Source organism: Triticum dicoccoides, chromosome 3B (assembly GCF_002162155.2).
Source record: "Triticum dicoccoides isolate Atlit2015 ecotype Zavitan chromosome 3B, WEW_v2.0, whole genome shotgun sequence".
In the NCBI taxonomy this organism is placed as follows: domain Eukaryota; kingdom Viridiplantae; phylum Streptophyta; class Magnoliopsida; order Poales; family Poaceae; genus Triticum; species Triticum dicoccoides.
The window spans coordinates 590,205,574-590,227,760 of NC_041385.1; the positions used below are offsets into that span (position 1 = coordinate 590,205,574).

The 22,187-nt window shown below is 45.7% G+C and overlaps 1 protein-coding gene across 1 annotated transcript; it reads left to right on the forward strand.

Moving 5' to 3' along the window:
- Positions 1-465: 465 nt before the first annotated feature.
- LOC119281616 (ethylene-responsive transcription factor 12-like) lies at positions 466-1,309 on the forward strand. Its single transcript, XM_037562099.1, has one exon. It carries the CDS (start codon positions 632-634, stop codon positions 1,154-1,156), a length of 525 nt encoding a protein of 174 aa, XP_037417996.1. The 5' UTR covers positions 466-631; the 3' UTR covers positions 1,157-1,309.
- Positions 1,310-22,187: the final 20,878 nt, after the last annotated feature.

Below are 22,187 nucleotides of genomic sequence, written 5' to 3' on the forward strand. Positions count from 1 at the left end.
GCTAGGGATGTCGTCACGCGGGCAGGGGGAGAGAGAGTTCAAGGCATGCAAGATTCACTGACAGGCAGGTCCCGACGATCGCGACCCCACCAGACATGGGCGCTGCACCGTCCGGCGCCGCTTGCCCCAGCTGTGGCTGTGGGCGTGGAGTCGTCCGTCTAGGACTGATGAAAAGCGAGCAGCGGCGCGGTCGTATTAGCTAGGGATGTCGTCACGCGGGCAGGGGGGGAGAGAGTTCACATGAGGGAGAAATGGAGGCGGTGGGGGTGCACAGCGCCAGGAACGGCACTGTACCGCGCAGCGACCAGCAGCAGTAAGAAAAAGAGGAAGCGGCCCCTCCCGGGCTCCCGGCGATACGTCAAGTCGCGCGGCGGCTGTGGCTGTGCCGTGTTCCCCCAACCCACCCCAACCCCCCGAACCCCAACCCAAGGTGCGGCTCGCTTTATACGGCTACGGCCCCCCCGTTCTACAAGGTGCGGCGCCGGTTTATAATACCAGTACACCGTCGCTACCCAAAGAACCCCAGCCCACGTAGCGCTCCACATGCGTTGCGTTAGATAGACGGACCTGTCCAAGAGAGCAAACCAGACACTGCCGCGCCGAGTAGAGTCACTGTACGCCTCACCGCCCGATGGATCCGGTGCTGCGGGGTGCGGCGAGCCTCGGTGGCGGCCATGGCCAAGGTGGCACGGGAGGAGGAGGGGGAGGGGGAGGCGAGGCGCACTACAGGGGCGTGAGGAAGCGGCCGTGGGGACGGTACGCGGCCGAGATCCGCGACCCGTGGAAGAAGACGCGGGTGTGGCTGGGCACCTTCGACACCCCCGTGGAGGCCGCCCTCGCCTACGACCGCGCCGCGCGAACCCTCCGCGGCGCCAAGGCCAAGACCAACTTCCCCGACCACGCCCACCACCACCACCACCGCCCGCCTATGCAGCAGCCTGTTCCGTTCGGCGGCGTCGACCTCAACTTCCCTTCGCCGTGGCACTTCGTCTACTTCTCGCGGCCGCCGGCCGCGCCGGCGCCCCGTCTTCCGCAAGAAGCGTCTCCGGCGGTCTCCGTCCCGCCGTCGACGGCGCTCGAGCTCGGCGTGGCGCCCGGGCCCGCCGGCCTCCCGTTCGACCTCAACGAGCCGCCGTCGCTGCTGTTCGGGTCGTGATGCGATTGCGTAGCTGCGATCGACCGTAGTGGACTTGTGTGACGGTGTGGGTGAGAGAGAGAGACGTGCTGACGGCCGCAAGGGGCCGGAGCCGACGGCACTGGTCCGGCTAGCTGTATATACCTATTTGTGGAAAGCTTGGCCTTTCTTCTTGGTGTTTGCCCGTCTGTTTCGTTCATGCGTTTCTGCTTTCGGGTGAGCTGTCGGTAATGGTGGCGCTGGGTGGGTTTGGGCGTCTCTTTTACCGGAAGAGTGTTTTGCTCGGTAAACACAGGCTTCTGGTCTTGCGTCAGTAGCCCCAGGAGCCGACGGTGCGGCCGTGCACAGTGCAGCAGGCGGCGCTGTACTTTTCGCTCAGGCGTCTTTTGCGGATACTGTGCATGTGCCAATCCATTGTACTACTACCATTAAGCCCAACTCAACCGCGCGACCCTGTACTGTCCGGCTCCGTCCGTTTGGGGTAAAAAGGACAAAGGAAGGGCTTCTTTGGATCACAGAATTAGAAAACAAAGGAATTCAAAAAACACAGGAATTTGACGGGATTGTAGGTGCAAAACAGAGGATTACAAAATAGAGGAAAACTACAAGAATGGTCATTTGGATGAAACACAAGAAAAGTGCCTCGATCCTACGCGAATCAGTGTAAAAAAGAGGTTATAGTGGATGTTGAAATTCCTATAGGATTGAGGTGTAGGAATGTATCCATAGGAATTTTGGAGGTGTGGTTCCTTTGATCCAAAGGGCTTCTTTAGGAAAAAATCCAATGAATTGGAATCCTTCAATATTCCTATGAAAATCCTTCAATCCAAATAGGCCCGAAGCGGCCCAGCGCGCGGGCGCAAACGGACTTTTGTTCGTTTTGTGTCCGCTTTCGACCCATCCGCGGCCCAAGTTTGCGCCGCTTTTGGGGTGAAACGGACACCACACGGACGCGCGGGTCGTCTGCGCGTGTCCTCCCCTGGCCCGCCCGTCGGTGGCACAGGACGGGCCTTTTTCTATCCGCCTCCCTCCTCCCTCCGGCCGCATCCACTCCACTCTTCCACACTATTCCCCTCTCTCCCCCTCGCCGCCGCTGGCCGCCCGCTGCCATTGCAGCCGTGCACCTCGGACACGCGCTTGCCCAACCCCTTCCTCTCGTCACCGCCGAGCTACCCAAGCACGGCCACCTTGTTTGCGCACCCGCCGACCGCATTTGGGGCGGATCCGGTCGGTCTTGAGCTCGCCCGACTGTGGGAGGCCGGGCCACGCCATGGACTGGCCGGGCACCTTGCCGGAAGGCCCTGGCAGGGCCGCAAGGCCACATGCAGGTAGTGGCTCGTCCTCTAGCCGCTCGGATCTGCACCGTCGATGGTCCGCCGGCAGATACACGAATGGCGGCCGGCCGGGCTCGGTGCTTGCCCAAAAGCTCGTCGGCGCACCGTTGCCCCTCATCAAGTGCGACCACTGCCCAAGGGTGATCGTGCGCCGCGTGTCTACAACGCCGAAGCATCCCGGATGGGTGTTCATCAAGTGCTTAAACGATGGGGTATGTGCTCTTTTAGCTTCGGTGCATGTTTGTGCTCTTGGATTAGACTAGTGGTGCTAACTTTAAGTTTTATTGTGTAGACCGGATGCAAATTTTGGTATTGGAAAGAAGAGTACATCGATATGTTGATAGAGCGAAATGTAGTGCATGTTCGTGCACTTTTAGCTAGAGGCTTTAGATGAGACAAGTCCACTTGTTACTAGATTAGAGTCTAGGCACGATACTACGTGCGAAGAAGCAACAAGGCACGATACTACGTGTGAGGAAGCAACGTCGACTTCTGGCTTGAAGAAGAAAGGAGGGGGCAACGTCGTGCCTCCTCCACAGATCAACAATGAGTGCATCGAAAATGCGCTAATCCAACTCAAGGGAGCAGTTATGGAAGTTGGGTATCTTCTCAAATGTATTCTTGTGGTTCTTGTTTTCTTTGGCCTTACTTTACTAGTCAAAATGTGATGATGTATTTGAAGGAAATATGCCCTAGAGGCAATAATAAAGTTATTATTTATTTCCTCGTATCATGATAAATGTTTATTATTCATGCTAGAATTGTATTAACCGGAAACATGATGCATGTGTGAATACATAGACAAACATATAGTCACTAGTATGCCTCTACTTGACTAGCTCATTAATCAAAGATGGTTATGTTTCCTAACCATAGACATGTGTTGTCATTTGATTAGTGGGATCACATCATTAGAAGATTGATGTGATTGACATGACCCATTCCGTTAGCCTAGCACTTGATCGTTTAGTATACTGCTATTGCTTTCTTCATGACTTATACATGTTCATGTAACTATGAGAATTATGCAACTCCCGTTTACCGGAGGAACACTTTGGGTACTACCAAACGTCACAACGTAACTGGGTGATTATAAAGGAGTACTACAGGTGTCTCCGAAGGTACATGTTGAGTTGGCGTATTTCGATATTAGGTTTTGTCACTCCGATCGTCGGAGAGGTATCTTTGGGCCCTCTCGGTAATGCACATCATTATAAGCCTTGCAAGCAATGTGACCAATGAGTTGGTTACGGGATGATGCATTACAGAACGAGTAAAGAGACTTGCCGGTAACGAGATTGAACTAGGTATTGGATACCGACGATCAAATCTCGGGCAAGTAACATACCGATGACAAAGGGAACAACGTATGTTATTATGCGGTTTGACCGATAAAGATCTTCGTAGAATATGTAGGAACCAATATGGGCATCCAGGTTCCGCTATTGGTTATTGACCGAGAATAGTTCTAGGTCATGTCTACATAGTTCTCGAACCCGTAGGGTCCGCACGCTTAACGTTACGATAACAGTTTTATTATGAGTTTATAAGTTTTGATGTACCGAAGTTTGTTTGGAGTCCCGGATGTGATCACGGACATGACGAGGAGTCTCGAAATGGTCGAGACATAAAGATCGATATCTTGGAAGCCTATATTTGGACATCGGAATCGTTCCGGGTGAAATCGGCATTTTACCGGAGTACCGGGAGGTTACCGGAACCCCCCGGGGGGTTATTGGGCCTACATGGGCCTCGAGGGAGAAGAGGGAAGGAGGAAGGAGGGGGCCGCGCGCCCCTCCCCTTCCTAGTCCGAATAGGACAAGGGAAGGGGGGGGCGCCCCCCCTTTCCTTCCCCTCTTCCTCCTCCTTCCCCCCTTCTCCTACTCCAACTTGGAAAGAAGGGAGTCCTACTCCCGATGGGAGTAGGACTCCCCCCTTGGCGCGCCCTCCTTGGCCGGCCGCCTCCTCCCCCCTGGCTCCTTTATATACGGGGGCGGGGGGGCACCCCATAGACACACAAGTTGATCTACGGATCGTTCCTTAGCCGTGTGCGGTGCCCTCCTCCACCATATTCCACCTCGGTCGTATCGTCGCGGAGTTTAGGCGAAGCCCTGCGCCGGTAGAACATCATCACCATCACCACGCCGTCGTGCTGACGGAACTCATCTCCGGAGCTTTGCTGGACCGGAGCCCGGAGATCGTCATCGAGCTGAACGTGTGCTGAACTCGGAGGTGCCGTACGTTCGGTGCTTGGATCGGTCGGATCGTGAATACGTACGACTACATCAACCGCGTTGTCATAATGCTTCCGCTTACGGTCTACGAGGGTACGTGGACGAACACTCTCCCCTCTCGTTGCTATGCCATCACCATGATCTTGCGTGTGCGTAGGAATTTTTTTGAAATTACTACGTTCCCCAACAGTGGTATTAGAGCCTAGGTTTTATGCGTTGATGTTATATGCACGAGTAGAACACAAGTGAGTTGTGGGCGATACAAGTCATACTGCTTACCAGCATGTCATACTTTGGTTCGGCGGTATTGTGAGATGAAGCGGCCTGGACCGACATTACGCGTACGCTTACGCTAGACTGGTTTCACCGTTACAAGCCCTCGTGCTTAAAGGTGGCTGGCGGGTGTCTGTCTCTCTCACTTTAGCTGAATCGAGTGTGGCTACGCCCGGTCCTTGCGAAGGTTAAAGCAGCACCAACTTGACGAACTATCATTGTGGTTTTGATGCGTAGGTATGAACGGTTCTTGCTAAGCCCGTAGCAGCCACGTAAAATTTGCAACAATAAAGTAGAGGACGTCTAACTTGTTTTTGCAGGGCATGTTGTGATGTGATATGGTCAAGACGTGATGCTATATTTTATTGTATGAGATGATCATGTTTTGTAACCGAAGTTATCGGCAACTGGCAGGAGCCATATGGTTGTCGCTTTATTGTATGAAATGCAAACGCCCTGTAATTGCTTTACTTTATCACTAAGCGGTAGCAATAGTCGTTGAAGCAATAGATGGTGTAACGATAACGATGCTACGATGGAGATCAAGGTGTCGTGCCGGTGACGATGGTGATCACGACGGTGCTTCGGAGATGGAGATCACAAGCACAAGATGATGATGGCCATATCATATCACTTATATTGATTGCATGTGATGTTTATCCTTTATGCATCTTATCTTGCTTTGATTGACGGTAGCATTTTAAGATGATCTCTCACTAAATAATCAAGAAGTGTTCTTCCTGAGTATGCACCGTTGCGGAAGTTCTTCGTGCTGAGACACCACGTGATGATCGAGTGTGATAGGCTCTACGTTCAAATACAACGGGTGCAAAACAGTTGCACACGCGGAATACTCAGGTCATACTTGACGAGCCTAGCATATACAGATATGGCCTCGGAACACGGAGACCGAAAGGTCGAACGTGAATCATATAGTAGATATGATCAACATAGTGATGTTCATCATTGAAACTACTCCATCTCACGTGATGATCGGACATGGTTTAGTTGATTTGGATCACGTGATCACTTAGATGGCTAGAGAGATGTCTGTCTAAGTGGGAGTTCTTAAGTAATATGATTAATTGAACTTAAATTTATCATGAACTTAGTACCTGATAGTATTTTGCTTGTCTATGTTTGTTTGTAGATAGATGGCTCGTGCTGTTGTTCCATTGAATTTTAATGCGTTGCTTGAGAAAGCAAAGTTGAAAGATGATGGTAGCAATTACACGGACTGGGTCCGTAACCTGAGGATTATCCTCATTGCTGCACAGAAAAGTTACGTCCTGGAAGCACCGCTGGGTGCCAGGCCTACTGCTGATGCAACTGACGATGTTAAGAACGTCTGGTAGAGCAAAGCTGATGACTACTCGATAGTTGAGTGTGCCATGCTTTACGGCTTAGAACCGGGTCTTCAACGATGTTTTGAATGTCATGGAGCATATGAGATGTTCTAGGAGTTGAAGTTAATATTTCAAGCAAATGCCCGAATTGAGAGATATGAAGTCTCCAATAAGTTCTACAGCTGCAAGATGGAGGAGAATAGTTCTGTCAGTGAACACATACTCAAAATGTCTGGGTATAATAATCACGTGATTCAACTAGGAGTTAATCTTCCTGATGATAGTGTCATTGACAGAATTCTCCAATCACTGCCACCAAGCTACAAGAGCTTCATGATGAACTATAACATGCAAGGGATGAACAAGACTATTCCCGAGCTCTTCGCAATGCTAAAAGCTGCGGAGGTAGAAATCAAGAAGGAGCATCAAGTGTTGATGGTTAACAAGACCACCAGTTTCAAGAAAAAAGGGCAAAGGGAAGAAGAAGGGGAACTTCAAAAAGAACAGCAAGCAAGTTGCTGCTCAAGAGAAGAAACCCAAGTCTGGACCTAAGCCTGAAACTGAGTGCTTCTACTGCAAGCAGACTGGACACTGGAAGCGGAACTGCCCCAAGTATTTGGCGGATAAGAAGGATGGCAAAGTGAACAAAGGTATATGTGATATACATGTTATTGATGTGTACCTTACTAATGCTCGCAGTAGCACCTGGGTATTTGATACTGGTTCTGTTGCTAATATTTGCAACTCGAAACAGGGACTACGGATTAAGCGAAGATTGGCTAAGGACGAGGTGACGATGCGCGTGGGAAATGGTTCCAAAGTCGATGTGATCGCGGTCGGCACGCTACCTCTACATCTACCATCGGGATTAGTTTTAGACCTAAATAATTGTTATTGGGTGCCAGCGTTGAGCATGAACATTATATCTGGATCTTGTTTGATGCGAGACGGTTATTCATTTAAATCAAAGAATAATGGTTGTTCTATTTATATGAGTAATTCTTTTATGGTCATGCACCCTTGAAGAGTGGTCTATTTTTATTGAATCTCGATAGTAGTGATACACATATTCATAGTGTTGAAATCAAAAGATGCAGAGTTGATAACGATAGTGCAACTTATTTGTGGCACTGCCATTTGGGTCATATTGGTGTAAAGCGCATGAAGAAACTCCATACTGATGGGCTTTTGGAATCACTTGATTATGAATCACTTGGTACTTGCGAACCGTGCCTTATGGGCAAGATGACTAAAACGCCGTTCTCCGGAACTATGGAGCGGGCAACTGATTTGTTGGAAATCATACATACTGATGTTTGTGGTCCAATGAATGTTGAGGCTCGCGGCGGGTATCGTTATTTTCTTATCTTCACAGATGATTTGAGAAGATATGGGTATATCTACTTAATGAAACACAAGTCTGAAACATTTGAAAAGTTCAAAGAATTTCAGAGTGAAGTGGAAAATCATCATAACAAGAAAATAAAGTTTCTACGATCTGATCGTGGAGGAGAATATTTGAGTTACGAGTTTGGTCTACACTTGGAACAATGCGGAATAGTTTCACAACTCACGCCACCCGGAACACCACAACGAAATGGTGTGTCCGAACGTCGTAATCGTACTTTACTAGATATGGTGCGATCTATGATGTCTCTTACTGATTTACCGCTATCGTTTTGGGGTTATGCTTTAGAGACGGCCGCATTCACGTTAAATAGGGCACCATCAAAATCCGTTGAGACGACGCCTTATGAACTGTGGTTTGGCAAGAAACCAAAGTTGTCGTTTCTTAAAGTTTGGGGCTGCGATGCTTATGTGAAGAAACTTCAACCAGATAAGCTCGAACCCAAATCGGAGAAATGTGTCTTCATAGGATACCCAAAAGAGACTATTGGGTACACCTTCTATCACAGATCTGAGGGCAAGATTTTCGTTGCTAAAATCGGATCCTTTCTAGAGAAGGAGTTTCTCTCGAAAGAAGTGAGTGGGAGGAAAGTAGAACTTGATGAGATAACTGTATCTACTCCCTTATTGGAAAGTAGTTCATCACAAGAACCGGTTCGTGTGACAACTACACCAATCAGTGAGGAAGCTAATGATATTGATCATGAAACTTCAGATCAAGTTTCTACTGAACCTCGTAGGTCTACCAGAGTAAGATCCGCACCAGAGTGGAACGGTAATCCTATTCTGGAAGTCATGTTACTTGACCATCATGAACCTACAAACTATGAGGAAGCGATGATGAGCCCAGATTCCGCAAAATGGCTAGAGGCCATGAAATCTGAGATGGGATCCATGTATGAAAACAAAGTATGGACTTTGGTTGACTTGCCCGATGATCGGCAAGCCATTGAGAATAAATGGATCTTTAAGAAGAAGACTGACGCTGATGGTAATGTAACTGTCTATAAAGCTCGACTTGTTGCGAAAGGTTTTCGACAAGTTCAAGGAGTTGACTACGATGAGACTTTCTCACCCGTAGCGATGCTTAAGTCTGTCCGAATCATGTGAGCTATTGCTGCATTTCATGATTATGAAATTTGGCAAATGGATGTCAAAACTGCATTCTTGAATGGATTTCTGGAAGAAGAGTTGTATATGATGCAGCCAGAAGGTTTTGTTGATCCAAAAGGTGCTAACAAAGTGTGCAAGCTCCAGCGTTCCATTTATGGACTGGTGCAAGCATCTCGGAGTTGGAATAAACGCTTTGATAGTGTGATCAAAGCATATGGTTTTATACAGACTTTTGGAGAAGCATGTATTTACAAGAAAGTGAGTGGGAGCTCTGTAGCATTTCTGATATTATATGTAGATGACATATTATTAATTGGAAATGATATAGAATTTCTGGGTAGCATAAAGGGATACTTGAATAAAAGTTTTTCAATGAAAGACCTCGGTGAAGCTGCTTACATATTGGGCATCAAGATCTATAGAGATAGATCAAGACGCTTAATAGGACTTTCACAAAGCACATACCTTGACAAAATTCTGAAAAAGTTCAAAATGTATCAGGCAAAGAAAGGGTTCTTGCCTGTGCTACAAGGTGTGAAGTTGAGTCAAACTCAATGCCCAACCACAGCAGAAGATAGAGAGAAAATGAAAGATGTTCCCTATGCTTCAGCCATAGGCTCTATCATGCATGCAATGCTGTGTACCAGACCTGACGTATGCTTAGCAATAAGCTTGGCAGGAAGGTACCAAAGTAATCCAGGAGTGGATCACTGGACAGCGGTCAAGAACATCCTGAAATACCTGAAAAGGACTAAGGATATGTTTCTCGTATATGAGGTGACAAAGAGCTAGTCGTAAATGGTTACGTCGATGCAAGCTTTGACACTGATCCGGACGATTCTAAATCACAAACCGGATACGTGTTTTTATTAAACGGTGGAGCTGTAAGTTGGTGCAGTTCTAAACAAAGCGTCGTGGCGGGATCTACATGTGAAGCGGAGTACATAGCTGCTTCTGAAGCAGCAAATGAAGGAGTCTGGATGAAGGAGTTCATTTCCAATCTAGGTGTCATACCTAGTGCATCGGGACCAATGAAGATCTTCTGTGACAATACTGGTGCAATTGCCTTGGCAAAGGAATCCAGATTTCACAAGAGGACCAAGCACATCAAGAGACGCTTCAATTCCATTCGGGACCAAGTCCGAGTGGGAGACATAGAGATTTGCAAGATACATACGGATCTGAATGTTGCAGACCCGTTGACTAAGCCTCTCTCACGAGCAAAACATGATCAGCACCAAGACTCCATGGGTGTTAGAATCATTACTATGTAATCTAGATTATTGACTCTAGTGCAAGTGGGAGACTGAAGGAAATATGCCCTAGAGGCAATAATAAAGTTATTATTTATTTCCTCATATCATGATAAATGTTTATTATTCATACTAGAATTGTATTAACCGGAAACATGATACATGTGTGAATACATAGACAAACATATAGTCACTAGTATGCCTCTACTTGACTAGCTCATTAATCAAAGATGGTTATGTTTCCTAACCATAGACATGTGTTGTCATTTGATTAGTGGGATCACATCATTAGAAGAATGATGTGATTGACATGACCCATTCCGTTAGCCTAGCACTTGATCGTTTAGTATACTGCTATTGCTTTCTTCATGACTTATACATGTTCCTGTAACTATGAGAATTATGCAACTCCCGTTTACCGGAGGAACACTTTGGGTACTACCAAACGTCACAACGTAACTGGGTGATTATAAAGGAGTACTACAGGTGTCTCCGAAGGTACATGTTGAGTTGGCGTATTTCGAGATTAGGTTTTGTCACTCCGATCGTCGGAGAGGCATCTCTGGGCCCTCTCGGTAATGCACATCATTATAAGCCTTGCAAGCAATGTGACCAATGAGTTGGTTACGGGATGATGCATTACAGAACAAGTAAAGAGACTTGCCGGTAACGAGATTGAACTAGGTATTGGATACCGACGATCAAATCTCGGGCAAGTAACATACCGATGACAAAGGAAGAGGGGGCGCCTACATGGGCCTCGAGGGAGAAGAGGGAAGGAGGCAGGAGGGGGCCGCGCGCCCCTCCCCTTCCTAGTCCGAATAGGACAAGGGAAGGGGGGCGGCGCCCCCCCTTTCCTTCCCCTCTTCCTCCTCCTTCCCCCCTTCTCCTACTCCAACTTGGAAAGAAGGGAGTCCTACTCCCACCGGGAGTAGGACTCCCCCCTTGGCGCGCCCTCCTTGGCCGGCCGCCTCCTCCCCCCTGGCTCCTTTATATACGGGGGCGGGGGGGCACCCCATAGACACACAAGTTGATCTACGGATCGTTCCTTAGCCGTGTGCGGTGCCCCCCTCCACCATATTCCACCTCGGTCGTATCGTCGCGGAGTTTAGGCGAAGCCCTGCGCCGGTAGAACATCATCACCGTCACCACGCCGTCGTGCTGACGGAACTCATCTCTGGAGCTTTGCTGGATCGGAGCTCGGAGATCGTCATCGAGCTGAACGTGTGCTGAACTCGGAGGTGCCGTACGTTCGGTGCTTGGATCGGTCGGATCGTGAAGACGTACGACTACATCAACCGCGTTGTCATAACGCTTCCACTTACGGTCTACGAGGGTACGTGGACGAACACTCTCCTCTCTCGTTGCTATGCCATCACCATGATCTTGCGTGTGCGTAGGAAATTTTTTGAAATTACTACGTTCCCCAACAGTATTGTCATGTACCGAAAATGAATGATAAAAAAAGTTTAAGGACTTGCAAAGAAATATACGCGGATAGGATGGGGCAAATGGATGCGGCCGCGCGATGGGTGCACGGCCACCACATCCCAGGACAGACCCGGACACGACCCCAAACTTCTACCCAAACGGACAGAATCCGGACAAAACGGACGTCCGTTTGGGCTCGCGCGGTGGAGTTGGCCTAACTCGTTGGTTTGCTGATGGAATGAAAAGCAGTCGCGCTGCGGCCATACTATGGTCTATGGTGTATGGATTAGACGCGGTGGATCGGTGGAGACTTAGACCGGCCTGCCTACTAATTCAACGTCTTACATTTTAAGACGAAGGGGTATGTGTTAACTTGTAGCTAGTGTACTACTTCCTGGGTCCTAAACGATTTTCACATTATGATAACGATAATGTCAAAATTTATCTTATATTTTGGGACGGAAGGTGTGGCTTCAGAATGTCACCACAGCTTGTAATTCCCGCGAGGCCCAAGCGAAGAACCGCCCCCGGGAGTACAACTCTTTCTTTTTCTTTCTTTTTTTTTGCGGGAAGGGAGTACGACTTCATTGCTTTCTTGGCTTATCATATACTCCTACGTACCAGTTTTTTTATTTATTTTTGTGAGGGGTATACTCCTACCAGTTGATAGCTTTACTATATATCACTAAAACATGCCTGGTTATTTCGCGTGTTCAGAAGAGGAAAAACACTAACCCCGGAGTGTAAGGTGTAATCCATAGCAATAATACCTTATTAGTACTGCTACGTGTATGTATGTTCCAGAAATATCTCAGATTACGTCATGGTCGTCTGTCTGTCTGTCTCGATAGTGTATACCTCTGGGTGTCCTATCCTATTGTGTCATCAGTTGCTCAGCTCGTATTTACTGCCCGGTCTGAAGTTGCGCCGCGCCGAAGCGATGAGATCCTCGTAGTGACTGTAACCAGTCAACGGAGGTATTCATTGCCTCGGAGCAGCAGAATATACTCTCGACAGAAAAATTAATTGGCCAACAGGGCTCTGCAACCTTAACACACTGCCGAGCTAGCTAGACGAACAGTGCGCGCTCAATCGTACTTCGTCGTTCGCCAAAACTGCACTCGGCGGGTTACTTGATACAATATCCAATGCCAAAATCTCCGGCTGTGGTTCCCATGTCGTTTTCGTCGGTGTGAGTGACTATATACTACTCCCTTCGTCACGTTTTTTCACATTAGTATAGTGTGAAAAAACGACTTATATTATGGAACGGAGGAAGTACTTGTTACCAACTGAAGAAACATATCAGTGGCAAACCACTGCTCTTTGGAACAAAACAGTTAACAGACTGAAAAACGTTCTTATATTATGAGACAGAAAGAGTGGATTCATTATGCCACCCCCTTCGCGAACAGCAATGCTGTAGGTTAGCGCTAGCTGCTTTTTATTCGGCGCCTCGGCCGTCGGTCAGCAGATTCACTGACTTTTTTTTTTGAAAGATTGACTAACTTTTGTAATTTTTTAGCTCTGTGAACTTATTCGGCCCTGAGACATGAGAGAGAGCGGCCTGAGTTTTGGCTCACGCGCATATTTATTGGACGCGACTATGTCGCGCTTCTAGCGAGATGTAGTGCAGACTCGCTCCACACCTACCAGAATGGGCCTCCCATCAGGGTCCACTGGTCTTCAGCACTCCCTTTTTTTTTTGTTTCCGTTTCCCCTTTTTTTTGCTATTTTTTACAATTTTTCTTATATTCCAAATTTTCCAATTATATCTATTATAAAAACGACTTTACATCCAGAAATCAAAAATATTTACCGCGAATTTGAAAAATGTTAAATGTGTATATAAACATGTTTCTAGTATATATGAATATTGTACAATGTGGTCCACGTCGCAAGAATATGTACAATGTGTACGAAAAAAGGTAGACATCGAAACATTTTTTTTGTGAATACGCCCCTCGGATCTATAAAGAAGCCCAACCAATTACTCCATAAAGAGCACCCCACAAGAAGAGAATTTACAACAAGGACCCCTAGGGAGCCACACAACCAATCTTGCCGGAACGAGTTGCTGGCGCGCCGCCGCTGTTACCGCTCCGCATATTCGCTGGCAATCCTCCATGATAGACAGGAAGTCAGCTATCTTAGGCCCAAAGGACCACCCCAAGAACCTCCACACCAAAGCAAGAGCCCACCTCGCTCAGACGAAGAAGAAGACATGGGACAAGAACTCACTAAGCAGGTTGCTGCCTCCGCCGCACCAACCATGCCCCGAGCACCAAGACTCATCGGATTGATAAATCTGAGAAGACACTACTCCAGCCACTTGCCAACTCTGCCCAAAGCTTCGTCGGGAAGGGGATCTAGCATCGACACACTTATTCCAAACGGACACCTTCAATCCCAACTCAATGGTGCCGCCAAGACCACTACCCTACTATCTAGACGCGGCCCCCCAGATCTGGGGCTCCCTCGCTCTCCCGCTGCTGGAGCAGCAGACGGAGAGGGAGGGAACCATCGGTCTGGCCGATGGCATAGACATCAAAAAATATATATGAAAAAATGTCAATCATGTATTTAAAAATTGTAAAGGTGTATAAAATTTTTCATCTTCTATACAATTGTTTTTACAATATGTATGAAAAAAATAAGCAAAAGAAATGTATATGAAAAAGTATCAATAATGTATTTGCAAATGTTAAGCCTGTATAAAAATATATATTTTTAAAAAGTAATTAACATCTACAAAAATTGTTCCTGATGTATACAAAATGTAGAATGCGCATGAAAAAAGAATACATCAATAAATGTATGTTTTAAAAATGTTAATGATGTACTTAAAATGTTAAAGGTATAAACAAAAAATGTTCTAATGTATATACTGAAGGTAGATTGTGTATGCAAAAAAGTAGACATAAAAAATTATAGTATATTTTAGAAAATGTCAGTTATTAGTTTAGAACTATTTAACGTGTACATTTGTTCCCGAGATGTATGCAAAAATATTCCTTGTATTTGAAAAAATGTTAAACATATAAAAACCAATATTGCAATTCTATGTGAGAATAGAAAAAACTGGCGAAACCAAACAAGAAACAAAGAAAAATGAATAATTCAATGAAAAATGAAGAAGGAAAGAAAAAGAAAAAAGAAAGCTAAAAGTACACTGCCAAAGAATTGAAAATAGTGAAGGAAACAAAGAAAAACATGAAAATAGTGAAACCAAGAAGGAAACAAAGAAAACCAAGAAAGAAACAAAGAAACCCAAATAAAAAATAAATAAAATAAGAACGATTAGAAAAACTCAGTGAAAACCAAGAAAGAACAAAAACCAAAAGAAAAGGAAATAAAAACCAAAAGAAGTTGTGAAAACCGATAAAAAACAAAGAAAACCGGTAAAAACAATAAAACAGATTTTTTTAAAGAAACAAATAAAACCGAAGAAAACATAAAGAAAAAACAGAAGCGAACGAATCCAGCAAACGCGAGTGGCGTAGAAATGACGAAAAATGGGCCGACCCATTACTGTAACACACAGGAATAGCTTCCGACGGATCATACATCTTGCTATAAGTGAGGGGAGCTCCTATTGAGGCTGATACAAGGACTCGAACTCACGCCTACCGAATAAAGGAATGGTATAGCTAACCACTACGTCTTTCTAATGCCAGTGGTTGATAGCAACACAAAATTTTAAGAAACATCGTAGCCGCGCAATTTATTTATTATTTATTACACACTAGCACTTTGATTTTTCTATTATTATGAGAAGTTGTCTCTTTATAAAAAAGTTCATCAATTTTTGGAAAAAGTTCACGAATTTTTAAGAAGTTCATGAATTTGAACAAAAATTCATCAAACTTGAAAAAAACTTTATCGATTTTGATTTTTTTCATAGAATTATAAACAGTTCATCAATTTTGGAAAAAGTTCATTGAATTTGAGAAGGGGTCATCGATTCAGAAAAAGTTTCACCAAATTTGAAAAAAGCTCATCATTGAATTTATTTATCCAATTTGAAAAGAAAAGTTCATCCTCTTTTAAGAAAAAATCATCGGATTTGAAAAAAAATCAAGATTTTTGGGGGAAAATGGTGCACTTTAGAAAAAAGAACAAGAAAAAGAAAAAAAGAATAAAAACATGTGTCTTAGGAAAACCGAGGAAGGTAATAAGTCGTAGACAAAAGCAAGGATAAACGAAGTCGGCGGCCTAGCCTAGTGGTCACTACTATTGTCTTGGAACACTCGGGTTGGGTGTTTGATTCTTGTTGCCTGCATCTTTTTTGAGTCTCTGGTTTAAATCGAAGAAAAGAAAAGTATATGAGCCGGCCCATCTTGGACGGCTTCGAGCGCCCATTTTTAAAATGCACAGTAATGGGCGCCTGGAGCGCCAAATAGGATTCGCCATAAGTGAAACATAGCTCACGCGGTATTTATTGGTCGAAATTGTTTGATCAATTGCTCGATTTTCGGATGAGCTGGACCTATTTAATGGGTTGAATTGAATTGGTGCCCGCTATATTTTTGGTATATTTTTAAGTTGTTTTTACCGCGGGAGCTATGTCGCCATTAGTGAAGTGGAGCGTGTTTGGACTAAGAAAAATGTCTCCATTACTGTGAGACATAACTCCGGCTAGCCCAGTACTCTAGGTAACTCTGTGTGAACTTTTTCTTTGTCTTTTTTTGTGGTTCTGACAGTTTGCCTCAGTTTTGTTGAGTTTCTATTTTTCTCTTCTTTAGTTTATAGTTTCCTTTTCTTTTTTCTTCAGGTTTCTTTTACTTTTCTTTGTTTCTTTATTGGGTTTCTTCAGTTTTTTCTCATTTTATTTTTTCCAATATATGTTTATTTTTCATACATATTTTAAATATTTTGTATACATCAAGATTTTTTTTACAGAAGGTTAACATTTTTTAAATTTAGTTATGCTGTACATAATTTATACACATTATATAATTTTGATATACTACATGTAAATCATTTGTATACACATTTCTCTTTTTTTCAAATAAATGATACATTTTTTAAATATATGCTTTGATGTCTACTTTTTTTCATACACATTGTAATTTTTGTATACATTCAAAATATTACTTTTATACACATTATCACATTTCATATTCATGATAATATTTTTCCACATATTGGTTTTAATCATTTATCCTATTTTGTGTTAGTTTTTTTCATATACACGTGGAAATATTTAGTTTAATGCCATGAAATCTTTTTTTAGATTATGTGAAAATAATTAGTGTACAAAATTCCCGAAAATGTTACAAATATATTTTGAACCATGCCACCATTTTTTGAATAGCATGTATATTTTTTGAGCCATACAATTTTTTTATTACGTGATTTGTTTTACATTGTATAAGTTTGTTAATATCACTTAGATTTCTCTTATAATGTGTTTTTTCTAATTTCACAAACATTTTGTTTGAATTTTATCAACATTTTTTATGTAGTAAATTTTTGTTTGGAATATATGTATTTAGAATATGTTTGGAAATATGAAGAAAAAACAAGAAACAATAAAGGAATTTTTTTAACCTGCGATACTACTTGGGCCTGCCATTAGTAGCGATGTTGCTGCGACACGCTGGTGTCTCGTTGTGGGCGAGACACAGTCTCTCACATTTTTACTCTTGGATCTAAGGCTCATGGTGACCACCATAGGGCCTGCAAGCTTCGTGGACGACATGTGGTCTGATTAGGCCCATATACTATTTCAGCTTTTTTCCAAATTTGTAAAAAAAAGATCTTAGAAAGTGTGTAAAAAAAGAAATGTTCTCAAAATCCTACTAGAAAAAAATCTATTCATCACATATGGTAAAAGATGTTTTTTACGGAATCACATGATAAAAGTTCATACAAAGTAGTCATGTACACATCACATTTCAACATAAACATATGTCACAAACTTGAAATTAACATGGGCTTTTAAGAATGAACACATATGAAAAGTTTAAACATTCACATCAATTTCATCGACGACTTCATAAATAATTAAACATCCATTGCACATACACACATATAATCCGCATTGATTTCACACTAACAAATCGAGTGAAAACACACACAAAAAACTACACCTCCAGACCAGATGTCAAGGTTGTTACAGGGGACACGGCGGGGGAGACGACATGGACACACAAGGCTAGGAGGGCTTGGGGCGGCGGAAGAGGCAACATGACTATTGTGGAGATCAAGACGGGCACGAGGAGGTGGGCGACACAACAAGGCGGCGAGAGAGGTCAAAGGGGAGGCACAGAGAGTGTGGAATGTTAGTGGCGGTGCGAGTGTGCCACTCCCTTCTAGGGTTGGTGCAACGACAGAGGAGGCACATGAAGTGGGATCAACTTCTTATCTTTGAAGAATCCTACAACTACACTTTCAAAATATTAAATTAAATCCTCACCATATTGTTTCGTCCTCAACAATTGTTGTGTGATGTCAATCTCATATTCAATTGACAAAGTTCTCTACCTGCCGCTTCACATCAAGGGAGTGACCTAGTCGACGTTGATCTCCGATCCAACAACCACCACTCGTTAGTGGATCATGATTCAAAATCCGACAACATCACTTGTTCCATATCTTGTCTTTCCCTAGCTTTCCTTCATCATAATGGCTAAAGCCTCATAATCCTTATGGGGAGCATGATATGTATTATATGAGGGTTCAAACCATAGCTGCACTTGCCCCGACTAGTGAAAGGATCGATATAATTGACTAGAGGGGGGGGGGGTGAATAGGCAACTAACAATTTTTAGCTTTTCTTTACCAAATTAAACTTTGCATCAAAGTAGGTTGTCTAGATATGCAACTAGGTGAACAACCTATATGATGCAACAACAACAAGCACACAAGCAAGCAAGGGATATAACACAAGTAAGCTTGCAAAAGTAAAGACACGAGATAACCAAGAGTGGAGCCGGTGGAGACGAGGATGTGTTACCGAAGTTCCTTCCTTTTGAGGGGAAGTACGTCTCCGTTAGAGCGGTGTGGAGGCACAATGCTCCCCAAGAAGCCACTAGGGCCACCGTATTCTCCTCACGCCCTCACACAATGCGAGATGCCGTGATTCCACTATTGGTGCCCTTGAAGGTGGCGACCGAACCTTTACAAACAAGGTTGGGGCAATCTCCACAACTTAATTGGAGGCTCCCAATGACACCACGAAGCTTCACCACAATGGACTATGGCTCCGAGGTGACCTCAACCGTCTAGGGTGCTCAACCACCCAAGAGTAACAGGATCCGCTAGGGATTAGGCGGGGGAATCAAATTTCTCTTGGTGGAAGTGTAGATCGGGGCCTTCTCAACCAATCCCGAGCAAGTCAACAAGTTTGATTGGCTAGAGAGAGAGATCGGGCGAAAATGGAGCTTGGAGCAACAATGGAGCTTAGGGATGGAAGAGGTGACTCTTCTTGGAGAAGAAGACCCCCTTATATAGTGGGGGGACAATTCCAACCGTTACTCACCACTCAGCCTATGACCCGCGGTACTACCGCACCATAGGAGCGGTACTACCGCAAGGGCCTGCGGTACTACCGCGGCGGACCGCGGTACTACCGTGGGCGTGACAGAGCCTGGACCTGAACAGAAGAGCACAAACAGGGATCGGTAAACCGCAGGCGCGGTACTACCGCGACCCTGTGCGGTACTACCGCAGGACAGCCACAGTCCAGGCACGGTAGGCACAGATGTAAAAAATTACATCCGTGACTACCTCCACTGAGATTTTATCGATGCAAAAATCCGACACGGTACTACCGCGATCCAGGGGTGCGGTACTACCATGAGGGGTGCGGATGTAAAAAATTACATCTGCCCCTACCTTCGCTCCTGCTGCTGTACCTGGCCAGGCAACACGGTACTACCGCGCCGCAGCACGGTACTACCGCATAGGGCACGGATGTAAAAAAATTACATCCGCCCCTACTACCGCTTGTGCAGCGGCGCCAGGCCAGAACTCACGGTACTACCGCTTAGGAGGAGCGGTACTATCGTGGAAGCCCACGGTACTACCATGCGGGAGCCCGGTACTACCGCTGGCTCCTGCGGTAGTACTGCTCCGCCAGCCTGAGAAGAGCAACTCGGAGTCCTTTATTCCGCAGAGACAAGGTGAGACGGAGTAGAACTCCAAAGAGCCAAAGGAAAGGCGGTGCAAAAGGGACGTGTACGTGAGATTCCACCCAAACCTTTCCAAAGCGGACCCCCTCTTAATAGTACGGCTTTCCTACGACTCAACTCCACCGAAAAGAACCGTAGAGAAACGCCGTCTTCAATAATCTTCGAGGGGCACCAAATCGTCTTGTGTTTAGTCATGATATATCTGAAAAGCTCAGTACACACGATTAGTCCGCAAAAGCATTGTCACCAATCACCAAAACTACTAAGGGACAAGAATGCCCTTACAATCTCCCCCTTTTTGGTGGATTGATGACAATACGGGATTTGCACAAATGGAAAGAATATAGCACAAGCAAACCCCATATCTCTAGAATATAGACGAGCTCCCCCTAGATTCATGCTATAGAGTAAAGTGCTTTGGATTGCACGGCACGAATACTAGGATCACCACTCCCCCTATATTTTAGAGACAAATCATATCGTGCAAAGATAAGGCTAACACTAAACAAGATAGTAAATATGAGCATAACATAAAAAGCACGATATAGCATAAGCTCAATAAGGTAATAAGGTACGATAGAGTGCATATGTCTTACACCATATGATAAACTTAGTCTCACGAGCACAACCAAACCAAAGCAAACAAGTTCAACAGATGGAAAGCAAAGCGAACGGCGAAGCACACAACACACAACACGCAAATCCTACTCTCTCTCCCCCTTTGGCATCGAGACACCAAAAAGGCAGAGAGGGCACCTACAACACGGGTGGTAGCTCAGGCAGAAAACGACTCCTCGTCGCCAGACTCCGCAGCAGGAATGTACTCCTCCTCAGAATCGGTCCACTTGTAGCCCTGCTTAGCCATCCAGGCAGCCTCGGGGGTGATGTGCCTCTCAGAGCCGCTGGCCACGTCCTCGCCGCACGCCCTCAAAATCCTGTTGTCGTGACGGCGACCCTCCTTCTGAGCAACATGGGCCTTGTACTGACTCTGGACTTGCATGCAGAAAAGCCTCATCATCTTGATCTTCAGCTTCTTCGCCCAAGAGGGCTCAGCAGAGGGAGTAGTGAAAGCAGAACGGTCCTCAGCAGCTTCTTCCTCCTCAATCTCCTCCTCATCCACAGCCATCGTGGCAGCCTCTGCGGAAGTGGTGGTGTTAGCCCATTGGGGCTTGATGCGAAGCCTGATGGGCTCATGACGGATCTAGCCTGGAGCTTCAAACTCATCATTGGGAAAGTGCTTCTCCCAAGTCTTGGAGATCAGGTGAAACAGGTAAGGCCCATAGATGGGGACCTTACGGTTGAACACGGAGAGCTGAAGCTCACACCACATGATATGTGAGACATCAAGTGGCTGAGTCTGAGCCTGACAGGCCTCCTCACAAAGGAGCATCATGTCAACGAGGTAAGCATGCACCTGGCCCATGTCAGCAATGCGTGGGAAGAGGGTGTTCCGGAAGAGCCGATGCATGATGTCAAGGAAGGGGTTAAGCACCCACACCTTCTTATTGATGGGAAGAGTCTTTTGAACAAGGAATGGCATGAGCTTGTTCTTGTTGGTAGACTCAGAGTTGGCATGAGGGCGAACTCCAACTGGCGTGTCGAGCCCTTCATCTGGAACGTTAAACAACTCCATGAACTCCTTCCATGTAGCAGACATCCGGCGACCATTGGTCATCCAAGTCATGGTCCTTGCGTCATCGACGCCGAAGTAGACCGAAGCAAAGAACTATGCTATGATCTATGGATCAAAATCCTTGTGGAAGGTGAGTAAGTGCTCAATGTCGAACTGCTCCACTAGATCCAAGGCCTCTCCAAAGTACCCATGGTGCTTGCCCTGCCTCATATGATGCATGTCAATATAGTGAACTTCCACGTAGAGGTTCTGCTTGGCCTTGATCACATCCAGATAGATCAGATTCTGCTGCTTGGTCTAGAAGAGATCATTGCCTCGCAAGTTAGCCGGGGATTCACATAGGGATTGAGCTTCCTTCGAATGACAAACTCGGCCTGGGGCATCTCATCCATGCCCATGACGGGCTCCTTCTGCTTGTTGGCGGTGTGCTTGGTCCTGCGTTGGGAAGCAGACGAACCCTCTGGAGCTTCATCTGGGTTGCGCAGCCGCTTTGTCCCTGTGTCACGACTGGGATTCGAGCGACGAGCAAGAGAACCGGAGCCACCACCTAGACACAAAACACAAGAACACGCACGGGAAACAAGACAGATCAATGCAAAAGACAAAGGCCAAAGCTGAAGGAAACAAATAAGCATTAGATCTGGACAGAAAAAGAGCGCTGTATGAATCTACGGTAGTACCGGGCCAGTGTACGGATGTAAAAAATTACATCCGCTCCAGCCGCGGTAGTACCGTGCCGGGGTGACACGGTAGTACCGCGCCTGGGGCGGAAGTAAGTTTTTACTTCCAGGCGCCAAGCGATAGTACCGCACCAAGGTACGGAAGTGCCACATGGCGCCAGATACAGGCGAGGCTGCGGTAGTACCGCTCCAGGAGGAGCAGTAGTACCG

Coding starts and splice junctions, on each gene's coding strand:
- LOC119281616 (XM_037562099.1), top strand. CDS start 632: ATGGATCCGGTGCTGCGGGGTGCGGCGAGCCTCGGTGGCGGCCATGGC.